Genomic DNA, 17103 nt, shown 5'->3' on the forward strand with positions numbered 1-17103 from the left:
GTGTCTGCTTTGTTTCTTTTAAAAGATGTAGAGCTGCTGCAGAGTGTGCCGGCGCCACTGCATCAGCAGGATGGGTGTGGGGCGGGTGAAGGGTTTTATTACTGATTTTTCATGTCAGTGATTTTAAGGCCACCCAGGGTAGACAGCTTGAAATGCAACGCTGCAAGGTGCTGGGATTTTGTGGGCTCGGAGAACGAGGGGATCATCTGAAATCAATTTTCTTGTTTAGCTCGGGCCATGTGTTCACTTCCCTGCGTGAAATTGCTGCCGGGATCAGGCTTTAAAAGTTAAAATTTATTGCTTGATAAGTGAACCTGATCTTATAAAAAATGTAAGGTTAAGAATCAGCGTGTCCTTTTCTTCTACCATTCTCTGCTCGTTGGTATGTCTCCATTTTTCTGATAGTCTTTTCCTCCACATTGATTTTTGCTTCTTTGATATTATTCAGCCAACCTCTTGCCTGTTCCCTCCTGTTTGCTCTCGTACGGCTTGGAAAGAGGAATCGTGTTCTGAAGGCTGCAACAAACAACATCCACAGTTATTCCAGCAGAGTGGCTCATCTGTTAATGATTAGAGAACACGTGTGTTTGTGCACGAGCAGGTTTGTCCGTCTTAATTTAAATCATTGTCTCCTGCGTTGTGAATTTTAGCTGCTGAAATCTGCACAGGAGACAGGGCCCGAGAACAAATGTAATGCCACATTAATTGGGGACCTGTTTAACTGTGAGTACATGTGTTTCTTTCTCCACTCAGGTGATTGGCCAGCTTCCGTGGGATTTGATGTCACCTTTAGATTGGTTCAACTGAAGATGGAAACACTGGAGTCTGAGCTGACGTGCCCGATCTGCCTGGAGTTGTTTGAAGACCCCCTGCTCTTGCCCTGCGCCCACAGCCTGTGCTTCAACTGCGCCCACCGCATCCTGGTGTCTCACTGCTCCACCAGCAAGCCCCTCGAATCTATCTCGGCCTTTCAGTGCCCCACCTGTCGCTACGTCATCACGCTGAATCACCGCGGCCTGGAGGGCCTAAAGCGCAATGTGACGCTGCAGAACATCATTGACCGCTTTCAAAAGGCCTCTCTCTCCGGCCCCAATTCCCCCACCGAGAGCCGGCGCCTGCAGCCGCAGCGGCCCTACACCGCCACCATTAGCGGTACAATAGCTGGAACGATTGGCGGCGGAGGTGGCACGAGTGGAGGCAGCGCCCGGGGCAGCCCTGCCACTTCCAGCCACTCCCACAACCACGCCAATCACGCCAACCACACCAACGCCAACCACAGCCCGGCGGTGGTCGCCAAAATGGATCCGCGCATCAGCTGCCAGTTCTGCGAGCAGGATCCGCCCCGCGAGGCCGTGAAGACGTGCGTCACGTGCGAGGTGTCGTACTGTGACCGCTGCCTGCGCGCCACGCATCCCAACAAGAAGCCCTTCACCAGCCACCGCCTGGTGGAGCCCGTCCCGGACACCCACATCCGCGGCCTGACCTGCCTGGAGCACGAGAACGAGAAGGTCAACATGTACTGCCTGGTGGACGACCAGCTCATCTGCGCCCTCTGCAAGCTGGTGGGACGCCACAGGGAGCACCAGGTGTCGTCCCTCACCGAGCGCTTCGACAAGCTCAAGGTCAGTCCCCGGTGCTTTCACATCACGGAGCACGTGTTTGAGATCGCCGGCGGTGGCTTTTATGTACCGCCTCCTGTTTACGTCTGTGTTGTTAACCTCGTGTTAGTGGAGTACGGTAAGTCACCCCCCCCCGCAAGCAGTTTGACTGGAAAAATGATGATGATTTACTGCCGAGCTTTTCAAGGTATTCCCATCCTAACAGAGACACTGCAGCATTCGTCATGGTAAATTTGTTTGCTTGTTTGCTCAACGGCAAAATCTTTAATCCGTCCAACAGGCATTTCTGTTGACACTGGACTTTCACTACCACCAAAATTTCATCACACAACCCGCTTTTGTTAAACAAGAAATACAGAAAGAAGGATCCCAACTGGAGAGAGAGAGAGAGACAGAGAGAGAGAGAGAGGGAGAACTGGGATGGTGTATTGGTGAGAAGTGCAGAAAGAGATGGAGACCAATAGGGACGGCCGTCATTATAATAGTCGATGAGCTGGCATTCCCCGTGGCCACTGAGCTTTTAGCGGCTCTGCATAAAGACCAGGACTGCTGAATCAGGGTGAAAAACAACAGAGAAAGGCACTAGCTTGAGCTAATTCCACCACTAAAGGCCTAAAGCAGTCAGCGAGCATCAGCTGGCTTAAAAACCTTTATCATGAGACCGTGTTGAGCATATGTACACATATGGTTATCTGCCTTTTTATGCTTGTACTCCTTGAAGCATCCAACTGAATTCCATTTTTGTTTTATTTTAACCTCAGATCAAATTCTGCTGTAGAAACCTGACCGCAATCACAGTATGAATGAGTTTAGAAGAAACGTTTAAATGACCTGGCGCGGTTTCCACTGACTTAAATAGGCAGCTTTACAAAGAAAACATACATGATTGATCTCCCTGGGGAAATTATTTCTCTGCATTTGAGCCATCCTATTCATAGTTAAACATATCTGCACATGCAAGGAGCACTGAGTTGTTGCAATGTGGTGCCCAGGAGACATTGGGCATGTCTACATGAATTTAAAGTCCAATAAATCTGAGTAATTGTTGTAATCAGATCTAATGCATTTTCATGCACTTTTTAAATAATAATAATTTCAAAAAAGAAAGTTTTTACGTGTTTTTGTGCATCATGGGGATTTCTTTCAGAATATGTACTTGTTTTTTGACGGGAGGCTCAAAATGTCTGTTCTCATCATTGACTTGTTGAACATACCTGGGATCTTGTGTTGAAGTTTTTCATGTCCTTTATCTTGAACTTTGTCCCGTCTTCAGAGAGATTTTGACTTCATTGGCTTTTTGCTGCTGTTTATGCTTATTGTGTTTTGTCTTCCACTTGCATTGTAAGCAAGTCTGTATGGTAGAAGTGACACAAGACTTTTGACACATATAAGTATAAATCAAAAGAATGAATCTCAGAAACAAGTATATTTATCTTATGAAGTGTTGTGCATTATGCAAGATCATTTGAATAATCTGATAACACCAGAAATTGTATAATGATGAGATTTTCAGTGTGTTTTTCAGGGAGCTCATTAAACTTTGTTATAGGTTATGCTGAATTTTAATTAAAGTATTTTGGTGTTATTAAAGTTGTCTCCAGAGAACGTTGTTCCGATATGCTTGTGCATTCAGTGCCAGAGATGAGGGAGGACAGTAACTCTTTCTCTTCGACATTTTGTGTGTCTCTGTAAAGAAAGCCAAGCAAACGCAAAACAAGAAAAATTTCAGTGTTGCACTGTGAGTGTAGTTACTAAAACGTGTTGCCTGGACATTCATATTTGATGGAGTAATTCTCACTCTAAGATAAACTGCTAAAAACTTGACTTTTGTTCTGAATGGGTATATTTTGAAAAGGATATCTGCTTTAGTGACACAGCTGTGTCTATAGATGGTCTGTAGGCTGTTTTGTCAGGGTTGGAGTTTTCCAAATTTGATTTCTGTTTTACAAAATAAGAGCAGTATGGCCGTGTGCAGTCTTCTCTAAAACGCATTCCTTGTTTTAGGTTTATATGAAGTCCTACATTGTCCATTATTCACGGTTTTCCTCATCACACTTTGGCTGTCACCTTCAGTTGTGCACCAACACATCAGCACCTTTCCGTGACCTTCCTCATACAAGCACTGGCTTCATTTTCACGACTGTTCCCCGCCTCGGCCTCTTCAGGCTGCGGGAGAGTTTACTGTAAGTAGTCCGCTGTCCCCCTCCTTTCCCCTCCGCTTCATGGCTGGCTGTGGTTCTTTTGAACGTTCCCCAGCCAAGGCTTTGAACTTGCTTGACTTTGAAATCCCCAATCTACCCCAAATCTAGGAGGAGACCAAGCCCATTCCAAGCTCCAGCTCAGCTCACCAGTGGCAGCAGCAGCTAACTTTTAATCTTCTCCTCATTCGCGGCGAGCAGAGGAGACGAGCTCCTATTTGGGCATAGCTAATCATGTGATGTAGGTCAGAGAGTGGGGAGTCTTTCGCTCATTTATTCTGTTTCTTCTTCTTATTATTATTATTCAGCACTATAATAGTGGTTTTCAACCCAAATCAACGCATTGTTTACCTGATCTCTTGCAGCAGCCCAGTCAGCTCTTTTTTCTGTTCACCTGAATTTATTTTCTGAAATAATCTCACTTATATTCCTGTTTGACCCCTGCCTCACTTTGTTTGATCTTTGACTTCTTTAACTTCCCCTGGATTACCCTCCCCATTATTTCCTCTGTCTGCTGTGTACCCTCAGAGCTACACTGGCACTAAATGATTTTTCTCACATTAAAGGGGGAAGGTAAGCTTCCCCTGGGCAAGAAGGGTGGATATTTCAGGAGCAAAAAAAAAAAAAAAGAGCCAACAAGTGCCAGCAGTGTTAAAGAGAGAATATGGCACAGCTGAAACTGCAGAGCAGTAAGTAAATTCCCCAGGCAGCTGTTAAGCAGAGCTCTTTGCTCAGAACCACAGACAGTGGTGTCTTATAATTGGTATGCCTCAGTAATAGTATTTTACTTTGATATGCTTAAAAGACTGCAGCTACTCTTTAGATTTGTTTTTTTGTTTTCACACAATCAGATTTGAGAAATCCGAATTGAAGCTTCACAGAAGCTGTGAATATGCCATCACCTGCTGTTTTGTAGAAATCTGTTCAGGGTCATTAAATTGCAATTTCCCATGGCATTTAAAACACAAGTGAAGAAGTGGGCACAAAGCATAAGATTTTGGTTTTGCATGTGCGATGTGAACACTGACAGGTGAAAAATGTTTAAATTACATGTCTGAAGGTGAAACATTTAGCACATCAGTCATGACCAGGTGCAGCAAATAAAGTCAAATCCAGTTCATTTTTATATATAATTACACAAATTTTAAATCTGCAAAACATCTCATTTCTGCTATTGTAAATTTATCTCGTGGAGGAATTAAAGAGCATTTAGTAGCTGGGAATATATAAAGCTTGCTTTCATGTCAGTACAGTAAATATGTAGCTGGAGGCTTCAGCATTAAGTTTTCCTTATTTTTGGCTCAAGGCGCCTAGAAAGTGCAAATGAATCCAGACATTTAGTGTTTCTCCCAGGGCAATGCAGATTCCTGAAGCAGGTATAACACTGTGGAGGCAGTGTGACGTTTTGGTGCACTTAACACACAGAATCATAAGGCGAAAGTTGCTGCTAAGAGTAAAGTGTAGAAACATGAATATTCTGCATGTGAACCTCAAAAGAGAAGAATAAAAAGTAACTGTTTATATGTATTTCATGTTGTGGAGTGCCTTCCTGAATTGCTTCTCAAAGCTGTCAACAACTGATCCTGTCCACTCCGGTGAGCCGAATTGCTGCCTGCAAGCATGTGTGTTTAGAGCACCAGCACAGTGATAACCTGGCTGCTGGAGAGAAACGGTTTTACCACCAGTCCTCTTTTTTCAAGGACTGACTGGATGGAATTCTGTTTACACTTCAGTCTTTCAATTGTGTCGATCAAGAGCATTGACAGACTAGATCATACTGTTTTTAGGTGTTAAAAGATGCCAATTTGTTACACATGGCTCCTGGAAATAGGTAGAAAGAAGGAAAAGAGCGAAAAAGAGGAAGGAAATAAATAAATGGAGGCGTGATGATAAACGGATCAAATCGCATGGATAAGTCTTCTTCTCTCTGCTGGGACTCTGTTTGCAGTCTCTTGAGGGTTTGAAGTGTTTGTGCTTCAGCATCGAGTTCTAATGAGCTGACATGGTAGCAAAGCCTGTAGCAGAGCTGACGTTTGTGACACTGAGAGCGGCTCCGGCAATAAGCGGCAGAAAGACTTAAAGATCCAGGCTCTTCGACACCCGGGGCCATCGCGCCTGCTCACCCGACAGCATTAGGATCCTGACGCGTGTCTCGGGCCTCGACAGGTTTCCAGGTTTCACACGCGCTCGCACCAGATGATATTCTGTTGTGCGTGAGAGGAATGATCATTTATGCACAAGGTGTCCAAGTGATTACTGGATTAATTCCGGTTTAGGGAGAGGCATGTCATCGCAAGTCATCCCCCTCCAACCCCTTTCATTTCGCTCTCTAACTCTTCATACTCTTCATTTTCTTTAGTCCCTCCAGCCCTGCTTCTTTTCCTTTATCCCCACTGTGTTCCTCATTCCCCCCACCCCCACCCCTCATATCTTCTGCGTTCCCCCCCAGCCTAAGCTCCTTAAGGGACTGTCTAACTTTTACCGAGCAGTGGGTGCATCATGTCTGCTTCTGCTGCTGACTCCAGTCAGACTGTATTTACACCCATTTTGCTTTGCTTAATCCACAGGCGAGCTTGTGCATGTGTGCCCGCGCATGCGCACCCAGTGCAAGTTCGTGCACATTTTATAACCTACACGAACACGGCACAACTTTATGCTTCTCCTCTCCCAGAGACAAACATAACCAATCGAATTGTTGAGCAGATATTGACTGGTTCTTCTCTTGAATGTGCGTGCACACACAAGTCTCCTATTAATCCCTCATACACAGACTTCCATTACTGTGTTCCCACCCTGCTATAGCTCTCTAATTTTCGCCGTTTGGCATACATGCAGACAAGTAATATCCTTCCCACCTGCGCTCTGTCTCGCAGTTTATCCCTCTCCTCCCTCCCCTTCGTTTGGACTCTGGCCAGCCTGTCTTGTTTTTAGGTAGCACCTCTCTCGTCCGCCCTCAGTCGCCCACAAACACACTCGCACAGCGGTATAGTACCGGTAAGAGGGGGAGACTCAGTCCTCCCGTGTGTGTGTGTGCTGTTTCCAGTTTTGTGTTTGTAGCTGCCAGCTCGTGCAGGTGTGTCATAGCAGATAGTATAAGGAACATCTGAGGAACGATTTGGAGTCGAGTACATGATGCCATTAGAAAGTGAGGCTCTATGTGGGAAATAGTGTGAGATAGAACACACTTAGTGATGCTGAGGGAATCTGGAAGCCGTAGTAGAAAGCTTTTAGCGTGACTGAGCACTGCCGCTCTTCCCTGCGTTGCGTTAGCATGCCCATCAGTTGCCCTGCATCCACATGTCTTTGTGTGTGAGACGACGCGTCCCTGTGCAGCCAGGCACACCTGTCAGTGCATCCTGCATGCGTTGTGAATGCACGTCACGCCAGTCCGTCATAAAATTTAGCGGTTTATGAATGACGCTTATTCACTGAGTTGCAGAGACTTCTTCATACGTATGTCAAGAGAAAGTAGGTTTCTTTTAAAAGTGTCAGCCGTGATGAAACACGCTGTATTTTACTCATCCTGCAGTCTTACGCCAAATCTGCAAGCCTGAAAGATTTTTTTTTTTTTTTTGTTCTACTGTCTCATATTGTTGTTTTTCAGGTATTTCTTTTCAGTTTTGTCACCTCCGATTGGGCTTATAAAATTCAAGTTATGCTGCTGCTTTTTTTGTCATCAGCTTTCTGCCACATTTTTTTTTTAATATTTTTTGCCTCGTACAAGGCTTAAAACTGGAATCCAAGCACTTGAAGGCTTGTGTGTATTTTAGGGGTAAAGCTGTAAGAAGCTGACAGCATAGCAAAGCTTAGCTGAGCCTCTGACACTTTTGGCACTCAACGAAAATCATTTTAACTAAGCAGTTGATAAATACAACTTCTGGATCTCTTTTGGCTCCAGCTGCACAAACACACACGTATCCTTCTTCATTCTTAACTTGTGTGACTTTCCTGGATGTTGTTTCCACTCTTAAAATGAACAACCTTATTTTGTTACATTGGCCGGTAACGTTATTTGTTTTGATTGATGTCGGATCATAAAACACATTAGCATTCGTGTATTTTATTCAGATGGCTGGCAGCAAGACATCCCAACATAAGAGGATTTACACTTTTATCAACGTTGGGAGGCTCATGTTATGTTACTCCAGTTTCCACTTTGATTTCAACCTTTTGCATAGAGCCACATTATTTTCCTGTGATATATGATGAGTAAGCACTTCCTGATATTAATCTGCAACAATCTGTGACACAGATCACATTTATATGAGAGGAAAGGAGGAGCGCTGGAAGAAACTGATGACACACACAGTCTATTAACTACATCATGAGGCTTGATTTAGGAATTTTTACATTGTAGGGTGTCCGGGGGATTTGTAAAAATGTGATTATTAAAGACTTTTTTGAGACGTGGCTGTGAGACTTTATACAAGACAGCATAACAGGAATATTTGTACTGCGTCGGGAATGTCAGCATCCAGCTTGTGACTTTAATCACCCCATACACACGCATAGAATGTGATGTAGTATTTATGCCAACACATGTACACACACACACACAAAGACTCTCGATCTCTGTTTATGTCCTCTCTGGCTGTGCGGGTTCGGGAGGCTGTATACACACTTCCTTTTTGGCCCAGCTGTCCGTGTGATGAACTCGGTGTGCTCCTGTACGGCTGCCAGGCAGGAACTGTGTGTTGCCTCCGGGAAGATACTTAGATTGAACTAATGACACCAGTTTGAGATGAACTGCACGTCTCCGCTGGCCCGAGGACAACCGGGACCGCCAATTCATCCCCAAACTTAAAATAGCTCTGTGGTTGGTATTCTCTGAGGTGCACTCAGGAAACAGTGGTCAATATTAGTTTTCTGCTGGAATATTGTTCTATTCATGTTTATTTACTGGACGCTTATAAGCAATAAGTTCTGTAGGAAAATTTCACATTTAATTTTGAACTTCTGTTTAATATATATATATTTATGCACTTCATATTCTTCTCACCCCACGCTGTGGAAGTCTTTGGCTCTCAGGAGCATTTTTATGTGGTTTCAGTGGAAAAAGAAAGGAAGCTAATGAATCTATTGTCCAGCAGGAAATAAAAGAGAGATACCAGGCTCACAGCTCAATAGTGTGTATATTGAAGCATTTACATTTTAAAGAGTCTAATATGTTCCATAAAAAATGAGGACTGAGAACTGAGGTCAGCCTATTTAAAATAATTTAAATTTGCACCAAAGAAAAGAGCGATCTGCAAAATTATGCTCGATTGAGATTGTCCTCAATCACATTTCCCATGATGTGTTTTCCATCTAATGAACATGCTACACTTATTTTTTTACTTCCTCATTATATTCTGAAGTATAGTTTTCCTCCAGTATCTCTGTCCACTTCAGCTTTGGCTGGAACGCAGTCATTTTCCATTTAAGCAGCTCCTCTGCTGAAACATCTTGAAATGTTAAATATGTCTTTTCTTTTTCACTTGCTCGCTGAAGACTTCAGTGACACTGGATGTTCAGAGCGAGAAATGACCAAAACTGGATGTCGGCCATAACACGCACCACTGCTTTAGTTAGTGAGAAACCAATCTCGAAAATCCACTTTAGAATCACGCTTGGTTTAACATCCTGTCTGTTTCTGTTTGCTCGTTTGTTGTGGTTTGATTTCACCGAGGCAGCGTTTCTTATCCTGCCAACGCAAGGCTACTCGGTGCTTCACACTCAAGCAGTCCCTCTGCAGTGACAGTGAAAAGTGGCTTCTCTGTGATGGCCAGTCACTCAGGAATATGCTGTTTTTAGTTTGAAATTATGTCGATTGGAAGAAAGTGAAATGAGGCTGTCCAGTGTTGGTGGAACAAGAATATTGTCAGATATTCAGTGGAATTTGTCTGTAAGAGCACCAACAAGTGATCCAACTTCTCGAGTTGAGTTGTAGAAATAGTGAGAATAAATCTCTGAACATAATCAGAGACTGATCCTTGTTGAAATGTATAAATTATTGGCACTTAACACATGAAAACAAAAAAATGATTGAATGATTTAAGTGCAGCAAATATTTTCCATTAAACATGGAAACTGACCAAATGCTGTTGTTTACCCCTGTAGTGTGAACTCTAATAAGATAAGGCAGCACAGTGGCACAAATGAATCAGTGGCACAATTATTATGATGGGTCTCACCGTTGGCGTCTTTACTCGATCTTGGGCCGGATGAGAAGGCCGTGAAAGGATTAAGTGACTCTAGTTGCGTAAACGAGTGAGTCGCTCCGCAGCCACTCCGGCCCTGACAGCAGGGAGGCCATCGCTGTTAGTTTCCCACAGAGCCATTAGCTGTAATTTGTCATTGAAGAGAAGTGACTTTTAGCCGCTCGGTTTCACTGTTAAGAAGTAAAAATAGAATAAATATCACGCGGGGTCGGCATGAAAGTAGCAGGTGTCACTGGACATTGTAATGACGTTATCAAACTGGATCAACACCGTTCACCTCGCCGCTGTTCAGTAGGACCCAGCAACCTGACTCCCCACGCCAGTGAAACACCTTCACACCAACCCTGCTCATCCCAATGGGCGCTAGGATGAGGAGCGTGACAGGCCAATGTGAGAACTGCTCATGTTTGGAATTTGCATATTCTACCTGTTCATGTTCTTTTTGTGAATGTTCCTCATTCTCCTCACAGTCCAGAGAGATTAGGCTGGTGTGAAAAGGACAGACTGGTCTGGTTAGTTTAGCTGGTTTAGCTTTATCACGCTATCTGAGTTCTTGAATGGAACAGGTTGTGTTCTCTTATTTAATTAGTAATCCAACAATTATCCATGTGAGAATTGTTAATGCGTGTAAAAACACCAATCAGTCAACCATTGCTAAAAGCTTTTTTTCTTTCAACACGGTCCTTATGTTGTGAGAATTCTTGAGGGCAGTCTAAAAGAAGGAGCATGTTTTCATTCTCACCCTCTGCTGTCAGGGCCACTGAAAAGAGTTTCATCTTTTCACATATTTGTCATTCATGACCAGTCTCAGACAAGAAGGTTGCTCGGTGCATTCCTTTCCCATGAATCCTTTCCTTCCCGAGACATGAATCTGAACTGTCAAAACAAATGCAGATGAACAAAATCATCTAACATGGTTTAAAACAAGGCCCTAACACATGTTATATGTACGCTGCAGCACTTGCATTTACCTCAAATTTTATGGAACCAGAAAAAAAAGACGAAACCGGTATCCCAGAAGGGAGAAGGGTTCAGACAACAGGCCCGTGATCTACTGAGAACGCAGGTTAACGGAGCCGTGCCCCGATGTCCCCCACTTAAAGCCGATGAGAAAGCGCGGCACTGATGCATGCTTAATAGCATGCAGGGCCTCTTTTATAGCTTCTAAAAAGGGACACATCACCTCCCGTCTGTGGCCAGTGTGGTGGTGACAGCAGCAGTCAGCACCCTGTCCGCTGCTCAGGCTCCACGCAGAAACAGCCACACATGTGCCTGAGGTCATGCATGCGACACAAACACGGAGACGGCGTTTATATATTCAGATAAAATCCATGATATGAAGCCGTGGTGTCCTGTCCTGGTCACGTTAGGGGCCCGGGGCCCTCCGGGACCCGCTCTGGACACCTCTAATATGTTTCATGGTTTTATAGTGGGCATCACAGACACTCAGGATATCTTTTTCCTCCCTCCATTGTGAGTATTTGATTGGTTCAGGGTGTCTTCTTGGCATTTCTATACATCTCATTTAGTGCTTTCCGCTCCGTATACGGCTGTTGTCAGTCTCATAAACGCTGATAAACGAATGCATTTGTTTTTCATTACTGAGACCTTCCTTTTACTACAAACCAACTACCATGAGACCATTTCAGTAAAACAGCCTTTTGTGTAGATTTATCTTTAATCCAGTCAGTTTGTTCTGCTTTAGTTTAACTTTTGTTGTGTTTGGGAACTATATGCAGCTCCAGTCAGCTTCTCCTCACCACACCAAGGATTAGGTTCGCTGGAAGGACGGGGGTAGATGTGGTGCGTATTCAAAAAACCACACAGGATCCCGTTTTCTCCACACACCCAATTTTGGCGTCATTGCTCCCGCAGTGCGATCCCAGGAAGTTTCCGCTTGGCTAGTGTTACACGCAGGAAGTTCAACTCCACGGGGAGTCACACCGAGAGGAATGTCCGTGCCAGAGATCATCGGCGGAAAGCCAACCGCGCAGAATTGCAGGAACGCAGGGAATGTGTCTCTCTGTGCGCGGCGAGCGTATCGCAGACGCTGTCCAGAGGAGTTCCTCGAACTATGACTCTGGTGTCTGGCCAAATGAGGAATGCATACCAGAGAGGCTGAGCCACGGCTGAGGCTATGTGAGTTCTATTTCCTCAAGGCTGCTGGCGCTCGGAGTCCCGGCATATCGGTCCATATGTCGTCACATGTCCCAGTCAGAGTGGAAGCAATACGTCCGAGCAGTTGGATGAAGCTGGATGAAGAAGATGAATGCTTTAATGAATGGAATGATCACGGTTTTCATTGCCATGATCAATCTCTCTCTCTCTCTCTCTCTCTCTCTCTCTCGCTCTCTCTCTCTCTCTCTCTCTCTCTCTCTCTCTCTCTCTCTCTCTCTCTCTCTCTCTCTCTCTCTGCATCGTCTTGCTCATGCCATCTTGCTCGCCCCGTGTTCATCACACTGTAGCGTCTGTCTCAGTTTTTGGGCGCCGTGCCAGCAGCTGGCATGGTAACAAGTGTCACATATAGATGTTATGTAGCTGCCATCAACACTGGAGTTACACAACCTCGTCTATAAATACATGATAGAGGCGTGATTTACTGCCCTGCTTTCAGTTCATGGTCTTTCCAATTAGATATGGCAAAGCACGGCGGAGATGGAGTAAACCCCCTGCACCCACGTCGGAGGAAGCAAGTTCATTTGTCAGAGTGGACAGAGCTGCTTCGATGCTAATAAAGACACACGGTCTTGTCAATGACCACTGCTACTACACCTGGAAGGGAGGACGACCGTGTTTTCCTTTTTGTTACTGTGCATTTAGTGTTTATATAGGTTTGTCCAATTTGTTGTTGCCGACAGCAGATTGGCCAGATGAGAGTTGGGGTCTTTTTTTTTTTTTTTTTTTTTTTTTTCTGTTGTGTGTCTGGAAGCCTGCAGGGCCCCGTTGGTGGTGGTGGGGGGGGTCACACTGTGGTTGCCAAGATAAAACGCTCACGGTGGAAACCTCGCTGTTTGTCTCAAATGGGTCCCTGGATGGTATTATCTGCTATCACATTCAACACGACTGAAACAGCAGCCAGCATAAAGCTGCTGTTTCTTTTTTTAACTCAATTTTACAGGGGTTTTTTTTTTTTTTTTCTTAGTGGTTATGTACCGCAGCTGAGTTTTAAGCATTTATTCCCTGAAGTCCGCAGCTCACTGAAACCATTCAATTAGCTGTATGGCAATCAAATCACGCTATTAGCTACTTAAAAAAAAATAGGTTTGTGCTCGAGCAATGTTTTTAATGTGGAAGGCATGAATTGCAGAAGTAAATTTGGAGCAGACTGAGTTAGAGCCACGCTGAGATCTGTAGAGATAAATAAATGTATTAGAAAATAGTTTTTCGAGCCAATTTCTTGCTGCAGTAAATGTAGCTTTGAATCACAGATGCTATAAATGCGAACCTTCTGCTCCTCGATTTTTTTTTTTTTTTCCCCTCACATATCATGACTCAGAAAATTATACGTTATTTTTGCACTGGGATGCCCTCTGGCGCACGACGGCACCTCCAGTTAAATTTCTACACGCACCTTCACCTGTGCCACTCTGAGCACATTAGCCTCCAAATAACATAGCAGCAGTCCTGTATGTTTTTTTTTAAAAAAATGAGGTCTTCTCTGCCTCTGAACCACCTGACCCAAAAAAAGAAAATCAACTTCACTGGGGTGCTCATAACCTTATCACGCGCTTGCAGAACCGGCGCTCATTTCTGTGGTCCATGAGCCCAGATGAACTTCTCTCCGGGTTTTACCAGGAGCTGACACATGTAAAGATTTTAGCTGGGACAGTGTCAGTCTCGCCAGATTATTGTTCCTGTTGTGTGACTGAAGGTTTGAGGAGTTGACGTTCATCGGGTTCAGAAACGACAGGGACCAACGACGGCGTAGATTAATTTGTCGACCGTCAATTACGAGCGAGCAGATAGAGTACGTCGTTTCAAATCAGGCTGGTATTTGCGGCGGCAGCCAAGCTGTTCCGTCATCTCTGCTCCGTATCTTCAGGCGACTGTCACAATAAAACCCGCTCAGTATAAACTGAGAAAGAGGAGATCGTATTAAGTCTTGGAGACGGGACTGTTGTTGTCACTGTTATTTAGTTTTTGCAGTTTGGAAAGGCAGAATGAAGAGTCGGAAGACGAGAAGATGAAGGTCACAGTTCGAGGAGAAATAAGGAGGGCGACAGCTGACATTGTCGGGAGGCAGGAATGAGCAATCGGAAGTGGCAGGGGAGGAACAGCAAACTGTTGGTGCAGGAAATTTGAACGATAAACTTTAGGGATTCTGCGGTGTTGACATTCAGCATGATTCACTCATCAGAGCTCCTGATTTAAATGACAAGCCCTCGTTTTTACCCTGCCAGCCTCCAGCAAACCCACAGGTTAGGATCCAGCTGTCAACAAAGCCATTTGTGTTTCATTTGTGTCGAGAGTTATTACTTTAAGAAGAAAAAAAACACGTTATAAAATAAACATTAAGAGGAAGACATGGATTCAAAACTCAAAGTGTTCCTTGAAAATCTCCCCAAAACTATTACGCAATGAGTAACAGCAGCATAAAACCGAAGTATGGTTTTATGTTGTATACATGAAATGTAAGATTGGGATTTTCTTTCCCTTCAAACTTTTACTGTCCGGTTTTGGTCATTCATCCCACTTCTAGTGCCTGACTTTAGCCAACTCCAGGTCAGGCAGCGATTGCTTTCCAGATACTTTGAACTGCATCTCCGTGGCTGAATGATTCAGAAACTGATGTGACTGGCTGATTTAATGCTGGCGATAAAAGCTCGATGAGTAGGTTGGCTCAGTGCTGTTGTCTTTTTAAGTGTGTTGGATATAAACGTATTTCCATAAAGAGGCATCCATTTTATTTTTTAACATTACTTTTATTCTGGTATTTTCTGCAGCACAGACAGGCGTCACATGGCACAGCATGTTGATATATAATGAACTTCTGATGATGTTGATCCTATTTTTTTGAAGAAAAGAACTGAACTCCAAAACATCAAGGAGGAATCGGGACACCAGAAATAGCTTTCTTATCCTGTTCCTAGCATTGCCATGCAGCACAGACAGAGAGGGATCACACCACACATTTTCATCTTATATAAACCTCCTGACAGGTCACACCTTTGGAGTGTGGAGCCCCCTCTCCATGAGGGTAACGCAGTCTCAAACGTTTTGGAGGATGATTGAATGTAGTAAATAGACATCGTTTCCAAGACATTTACTGCAATTATCCTGCTGCATGTCGGACCAGAGTGGGGAACTGGAATCTCTGGCAGATCTGCTGGGACGCGCATCCGTGTGCAGCGAAAGGGAGGTTACATCCACGACAAAAAAAAAAATGCCAGAGAAAGTGACGATGATTGTAATTGCAGGGAAGCCACTCCTGCAAAAATTACTTCTGCCTCCGGTTGCATCTCCGAGTTAAGCTCTGTCTCAGAGGAGGAAAATGGGCCTAAGTCGCATGCACCAGCTCAACCAGAAAACCCTGTACGCCCAGTGTTTGTGAAATGAACATGAATTTTCCAGGAGCGTGAATGCACTGAGGCCCGTGTGTTGGGAGTGAGATTATGTGATGTGTCACTTTGCCATGAGTGATACGGTAAAACAACGCAAAGGACCCTTAAAGCTGCGGGGCCATGATGAAAATTTCACAACTGTCACGTCAGTTATTCATCGTGTTTTCACAGGCAAACTGTATAGGCCTCTCAATCCTTCTTTCTCAAGGCAGTGAAAAGACAGTTGGTTGCTCTCAGTTTTTCCCCGTGGCTTTTCCTTTGAGATCAAATCCGTACAAGACAGCCAGCATAATGTGGAGGCGACAAACCGGAGATCCTAATCCGAGACGACAGAAGATGTTTATAGTATGTGGAAAATGTTAAAGCAGCTCATTAGCGCTTACAGCTTTCATATAGTTTATTATCTCTGTTGAGTGTGAAAATGTGCATCGACAAGATCTTTTCTCAGTACAACCTAATAAAATTAATTTATGCCCGACGAGAGGAATCAGCATTATTTCTTTATGTGGTCACAGTTTCAGCTGCAAAATCGCATCAACTTCAGAAGTAGACAAAGTCTCCGAATGATATTTGTCACCTCTATGGAAATGTGAAGTATTTGACTTTTTCACAAGTATTTCTCTCTTTCTCGCGTTGGGTGGGTGCCTCGGTGCTTAAGGGCTTAAGGGGAGATTTGGTGAGAACAACACCTTGGTTTGAGCGCAGCATTCTTTTGGATCAGCTAACCAATGCCGCGCTGACGGCTGCGGTTATCTCACTTCTGTGCTAACTTTTTTTTGCACAGCGCTCCAGATCAAATAGGATTATGCTTCTTAATCAGAAGCACATCCAGATTGTGTTTTAATAAAGCAAAAACATGGCTGTATGGAATTCCTACAGCCGGCCGCGCAGTGCAGGGCGATATTAAATTGCCTCAGAAAGTCACTGGTTGCAGTGAGAGGGGAAAACAGCATGGGGTATTTTTATGCTGCTGCATGCAGCCACATTATTTTCAAATGCAAAATATCCCAAATCTCCATGCCTCGCTCTGCCAACCAATTCTCCAGCATACAGTACATCCTCTGCAGCACACATTATTTCCTGTGCTCATCCCAGAGTATGTAAATGCAGTACGAATGTGTGGCTCCCTGTGGGTGTTGTGTGATTGGCTTTTCACTTTTGATTTTTCAGATTTTTTTTTCAACATTATGCAAATAAGCATTTAACTCATCAGGATTTTCATGCTCTCACAGTTCATTTATGTGTCAGCAGAGGTCATATGTGTCCAGGAAACTCTAAAACACATAAAACCAGACTCAAGAAATGATCTGTAAAGCCTCCAGACAGAGCTAATTTAAACAGGAAAAGAGAAGCCGCAGCATCCAACCCAAATTAGTAGGAATTCAGCAACGGGTCAATAAAATGATGCTTGTGTTTTTGTTTTTTTATTCCCTTAATTCAGAGTCTTTTAAAGCAAAACAGTGCCAAGCAATGGCCTCTGGGTTTCTATTATTCAGGATGACTCAGACCCGGCGCGCTGCTCCCT

General features: G+C 44.2%; 1 protein-coding gene across 4 annotated transcripts in view; it reads left to right on the top strand.

The window, feature by feature from the left end:
• mid2 (midline 2) overlaps positions 1–17103 on the top strand; it is a 131792-nt gene that overhangs the window by 64451 nt on the left and 50238 nt on the right. For all 4 annotated transcript variants that reach the window (XM_030116392.1, XM_030116384.1, XM_030116377.1 and 1 more), the window contains one exon: positions 754–1622. In XM_030116392.1, coding sequence (XP_029972252.1) covers positions 810–1622 — 813 coding nt within the window. In that variant the 5' untranslated portion in view covers positions 754–809. The remainder of the gene's footprint in view (positions 1–753; positions 1623–17103) is intronic.

This window comes from Salarias fasciatus, chromosome 2 (genome assembly GCF_902148845.1).
Source record: "Salarias fasciatus chromosome 2, fSalaFa1.1, whole genome shotgun sequence".
Taxonomy (NCBI): Eukaryota; Metazoa; Chordata; class Actinopteri; order Blenniiformes; family Blenniidae; genus Salarias; species Salarias fasciatus.